Source organism: Rhamphochromis longiceps, linkage group LG16 (assembly GCF_057381845.1).
Source record: "Rhamphochromis longiceps isolate RC_006_pf linkage group LG16, R_longiceps_female_GT1.1, whole genome shotgun sequence".
In the NCBI taxonomy this organism is placed as follows: domain Eukaryota; kingdom Metazoa; phylum Chordata; class Actinopteri; order Cichliformes; family Cichlidae; genus Rhamphochromis; species Rhamphochromis longiceps.
This window is the reverse complement of record NC_140572.1, coordinates 2966665-2971743: the sequence shown is the minus strand read 5'-3', so window position 1 is coordinate 2971743 and position 5079 is coordinate 2966665. Positions and strand designations below refer to the sequence as shown.

At 46.0% G+C, this 5079-nt stretch overlaps 1 protein-coding gene across 1 annotated transcript; it reads right to left on the bottom strand.

Annotated features, from left to right (window-relative positions):
- Positions 1–657: 657 nt before the first annotated feature.
- Positions 658–2620, bottom strand: LOC146650374 (uncharacterized). Its single transcript, XM_085385521.1, has 2 exons — positions 2114–2620; positions 658–1224 (listed from the first exon to the last, which is right to left on the bottom strand). Exons 1-2 carry the CDS (start codon positions 2464–2466, stop codon positions 954–956), a joined length of 624 nt encoding a protein of 207 aa, XP_085241647.1. The 5' UTR covers positions 2467–2620; the 3' UTR covers positions 658–953.
- Between the last annotated feature and the right edge of the window lie 2459 nt (positions 2621–5079).

Sequence of the window (5079 nt, the reverse complement as noted above, 5' to 3'; positions counted from 1 at the left end):
GAACTGTGACCAGGGGCTAGTTATTCTGAGAACCCCTGCAATAAATGAGGGACCACTGTCTACTCTACGATTATTATATCCAACCTGTTAACATTTAATACTGTATTGATAGAACGAACTGATTCTGCAGCAGAGCATCCCCAGTCCCTGAGCTCCTGCTGCTGCACCCACAGATATGTACAGCAAGCACTGATACCTTTTTAGTCGGTGGGATTCCCTTGTGATCACCTTTACTAAATATCTACAACCAATCTGATTATATCCTGTTATTGTTTTTTTTTTTTTCAATGTTGAAATTAAAATCTAGTAGCAGCCTTCTCATTTCTTTGTGTTTTGTGCTGTTTTACAGGCCCACAGAGGAGGACGGCTCCGAGGCAGATGAGGGACGGGTCCCAGGACGGTCCATCGGCGGTGGAGCTGGCCATCCTGGAGTCCCTGAAGAGGCCACACCAGTCTCCAATGGAGCATTTCCTCCTCAGCCTTGTTCCTGCTCTGGAGAGCAGCTGGTCCTTTTTATTCCTGTCTCTCTGTAAATTCTTATATTTTATATATTTATGTTTAATGTTTTTCTGTTTGAGAATTTTAATATTATTTCAAATAAATGTTTATAATGACTAATGTCTCAGTTCTACTACACAGCAAATGTTGGCACACAACTTGACACATGTAGAATTTATTTCATATTATACTAATGACAAAATATACTGATACAGTGGGATGCAGAAGTTTGGGCAACCTTGTTAATAGACATTATTTTCCTGTATAAATCGTTGGTTGTTACAATAAAAAATGTCAGTTAAATATCATACAGGAGACACACACAGTGATATTTGAGAAGTGAAAAGAAGTTTACTGGATTTACAGAAAGTGTGCAATAATTGTTTAAACAAAATCAAGCAGGTGCATCAATTTGGGCACCACAAAAAAGAAATGAAATGAATATTTAGTGTATATCAATGTGTGTGTCTCCTATATGATATATGGGGTGCCTTTGTCTGGATGTGCTTCCCATCCAGAGCTGCACAGCACAGAGGGAAGTTCCAGCGCTCCTGGAGTCCCTCTGTGATGGACCGCCAGTCTCCAGGTGAAGGCACAGCCATGAAGTCGTCCACTAGACAGTCCCAGATGGACGTCGCTGCCTGGGGGGTGATCTGGCTCACCGTGGACACACCGACTCTGAAACTGAACGCGATGGTCCTGAAGGAGTCCCCGGTGACAAGGAACCTGGACAAAATTGTTCAAAATCAGTATTATGTGTACTGCAGTTACAAAATACATTATTCAAATTCCAAAATACTTTTGTGATGTCAGATTTAAATCACAAAACTTAAATCTTACATAAAACATTTTGTAATTATAAGGATAATTACAAAATGTATATTAGATAATATCTAAAACAGTTGTGTTTTGTTTTAACTTTAACATATCATAATTTGATTGGTAGCAACTTTCACAACTACAGTGAGCCAATCACTCACAATTCCTAAACATGTCAATCAGGTAGGAATGAAGTGAGACATTAATAGAAATAAAGAGTTGTGTGTTGACATGTAGCCCTTTCCTTGCTTAAATCATTAATATTTTTGAAAAATTAATCTGTGATAAGACAGCTTATCAAGATAGAACCATGTAACTAGAGATGAACCAAACTGTTCACAGTTTTATCTAACTCTGTTTTAATAAAGGCTGGTGACCCCTGTTATAGAGTCTGACAGCTGCAGGGATTATATACAAACATTCAACTATCCCAGAATTAAACCAGGTCTAAATAAAAAGGAGTGAGTATCACTACAAAGGTTAACTCAGTGGTCCTAATGCTACAGTTTGATATCAGCAAACACCGAGCGCATACATTGATGTGACACCACAGCCATGCTATCATGCAAACACTGATAACAGCATAAATCGAATTAAATCGGGACTTGATGAGACCTTCTGAGTATCACTAGAAATATTATAAAGAGTCGTCTCTGTACCACAGTTTGCTTTCAGTAAACACCGACAGCATTCACTGTTAGCATAGCACATCCATGTTAGCAGTGTATAACTGGATGGATTAGCATATTAGCACAGATATCAATAAAGGACTACCGTATTAAATAGTTTTACTAACCTCAGGCAGACGGACAGGCGCTCTGCAGGTGGGATTGAGCGCCTGTAGTTGGTGTCTAGGCGGGCGATGCTGGGACCGACGAGGGAAAGCAGGTCCTCAAACTGGCCGAGTGAATGATGGTGATAGCGCTGGAATCGGCCGTCATCCAGGCGCAGCTCCTGGAGCAAGTGGTGAAACTCACCAAACTGCTCATGCCTCTGGAGGACCTGATGGACCCAGGTACGGCGAGGACGTCTTTTACGCTGCTGCTCTGCTCTCCACAGTACATAGAGAAGGGAGACTCTCTCTTCAAGCGCTAGCTCGATAGCTGCCATCTTGCAAAGATACCGGTCTGGCACAACTCCCTCCCACATTCCTCCCACATTTCCGGTTCACGCGCGTCAAAATATGATATTTTGACGCGCGATGGATTTTTCTTGGACACGCGTTGAGACGCGAATGTACACGCGTCAAATTAGGGGCGTTTGGGGCGTTTTATTCGCGTCCATCGCGTTCGGTGTGAACACACCGTTAGGAGTAGGTACGGGTGCAGGGGAAGGCTGTGTCCTGGCTGACTCTATTCATGAAAAATATAATCTGTCTTACAACAAGATTGAAATTGAGACTCAGCATTGTTTCCCAATTTTCCAAACCCATATGAACTGTAACCTCAGCTTTCTGTGCTTAGCTGACAGGAGGGATAGCAGAACAGATGTGTTATAACATTTTGAGCAATGTCCTTGTACGATATTTAAGCTGCTTGTAAAGTGAAGAAAGTAGACACTTTAATCAGCCCACTCCTACAACCTGAAATGTGTGAAAGTCTAAATATTTATCAGAGGGGCTCACTAAAGATGATTTCAACAGGACAAAACTGCTTAAACTACTTCAATCTCCCACTGTGACCACTGGTGCAGGGCAGGATGAGGGTTTGAAGGTCAGTTCCTGCTATTGCAGCATCACTGAGTGTCTATCTTAAGATAAACATCATTTAGAGGGAAGCGAGCCGGCGCACTCGTGCGTTTGAGGAGACGCGGACTGCGAACTGCTCTTCCTGGGATCTTCCTTTCTAATGTACGCTCACTCGGCAATAAGATTGACGAACTGGCCCTGATGAGAAGCATGAACAGAGACTTTGCCTCCTCCTGTGTCTTATGTTTTACGGAGTCGTGGCTCAGTGAGAACATCCCAGACTGCGCGCTCAAGCTGGAGGGCTTCCATCTGCTGCGCGCGGACCGGCAGGCCGCTCTCTCCGGTAAGTCCAAAGGTGGAGGTCTCTGCTTCTACATCAATAGTGGCTGGTGCACAGATGTGACAGTGATTGCTCAGCACTGCTCTTCCTCTCTGGAATATCTTTTTATCCACTGCAAACCGTTTTATTCTCCGCGGGAGTTTGCTTCATTCATCCTGGCCGCTGTTTACATCCCGCCAGACGCAGATGCGCAGGCAGCTCAGTGCGCATTCGCGGAGCAGATTCTCCACACGGAGCGGACATTCCCGGACTCTCTCATCATTGCTCTTGGGGACTTTAACAAAGCCAATCTGAGCCATGAGCTTCCAAAACATAAGCAGTATATTAAATGCCCGACCAGAGAGGAGAGGACATTAGACCACTGTTACAGCACGATCAGCGGGGCCTATCGCGCGGTGCCCCGCGCTTCTCTCGGACTTTCTGACCACGTCATGATCCACCTAATCCCCGCGTACAGACAGAGGCTGAAGCTCTCCAAACCTGTCGTGAGGACTAAAAAACTGTGGAGCAACGAGGCTGTGGAGGAGCTTCGCACGTGTTTGGAGTCTACAGACTGGGACACATTGAAGGCTGCTTCTAACAGCTTGGACGAGTTTACGGACACTGTCACCTCCTATATCCACTTCTGTGAGGACAGCATTGTGCCATCACGCACCAGGGTGAGTTATAACAATGACAAACCCTGGTTTACTCCTAAACTCAAAAAGCTGTGGCTGGAAAAGAGAAAGGCGTTCAGAAGCGGAGACAGGGACTGCTACAGAGAGGCAAAGTACAGGTTCACTAAAGAAGTGGACATTGCTAAACATCAGCACTCTGAGAAGATGCAGCAGCAGATCTCAGAGAATGACTCGGCCTCTGTGTGGAAAGGTTTTAGGAATATCACCAACTACAAGCCTAAAACCCCCCACTCCACTGATGACTTGCTCTTAGCCAACACCCTTAACGACTTCTACTGCCATTTTGACGAGCCATCAGGCAGCCTTCACACCTCCAACGGCCCCAACAATAGAGACACTTTGGACACTAATTCCCCCACCTCTCCCCCCTCCATAGAGCCATCACCACCTTCAAACCGTTCACCTACAACACCCCCCTCCTCACCCCACACAAAAGAGGATTTCACACCACCTCCTCCCACCACAACTCTTCATATTCATGAAGCAGATGTGAGGAAGCAGTTTAAGAGTCTGAATGCTCGGAAAGCTCCCGGCCCAGACGGTGTGTCTCCTGCCACCCTCAGACACTGTGCAAACGAGCTGGCCCCAGTGTTTTCTGGCATTTTCAACTCCTCACTGCAGGCATGTCATGTGCCTGCCTGCTTCAAGTCCTCCACCATAATCCCTGTCCCCAAGAAACCTAGGATCACTGGACTAAATGACTACAGACCCGTGGCTCTGACATCTGTGGTCATGAAGTCTTTTGAGCACCTAGTTCTCTCCCATCTCAGGACCCTCACGGCCCCCCTCCTGGACCCCCTGCAGTTTGCATATAGAGCCAACAGGTCTGTAGACGACGCCATCAACATGGCCCTACACTTCATCCTGCAGCATCTGGACTCCCCAGGAACCTACGCCAGGATCCTGTTTGTGGACTTCAGCTCTGCCTTCAACACCATCCTTCCAGACCATCTCCGAGACAAGCTTTCCCAGATGAATGTGCCTGATCCCATCTGCCGGTGGATCACTGACTTCCTGACGGACAGGAAGCAGCATGTGAGGCTGGGAAAGAATGTCTC

What these genes read in the sequence shown, in the direction of transcription:
- LOC146650374 (XM_085385521.1), bottom strand. Translation starts at nt 2,466, where the DNA reads ATGTGGGAGGGAGTTGTGCCAGACCGGTATCTTTGCAAGATGGCAGCT. An exon ending in CGCCTGTCCGTCTGCCTGAG is followed by an intron (nt 1,225 to 2,113) that starts GTTAGTAAAACT and finishes AATTTTGTCCAG; the next exon opens with GTTCCTTGTCACCGGGGACT.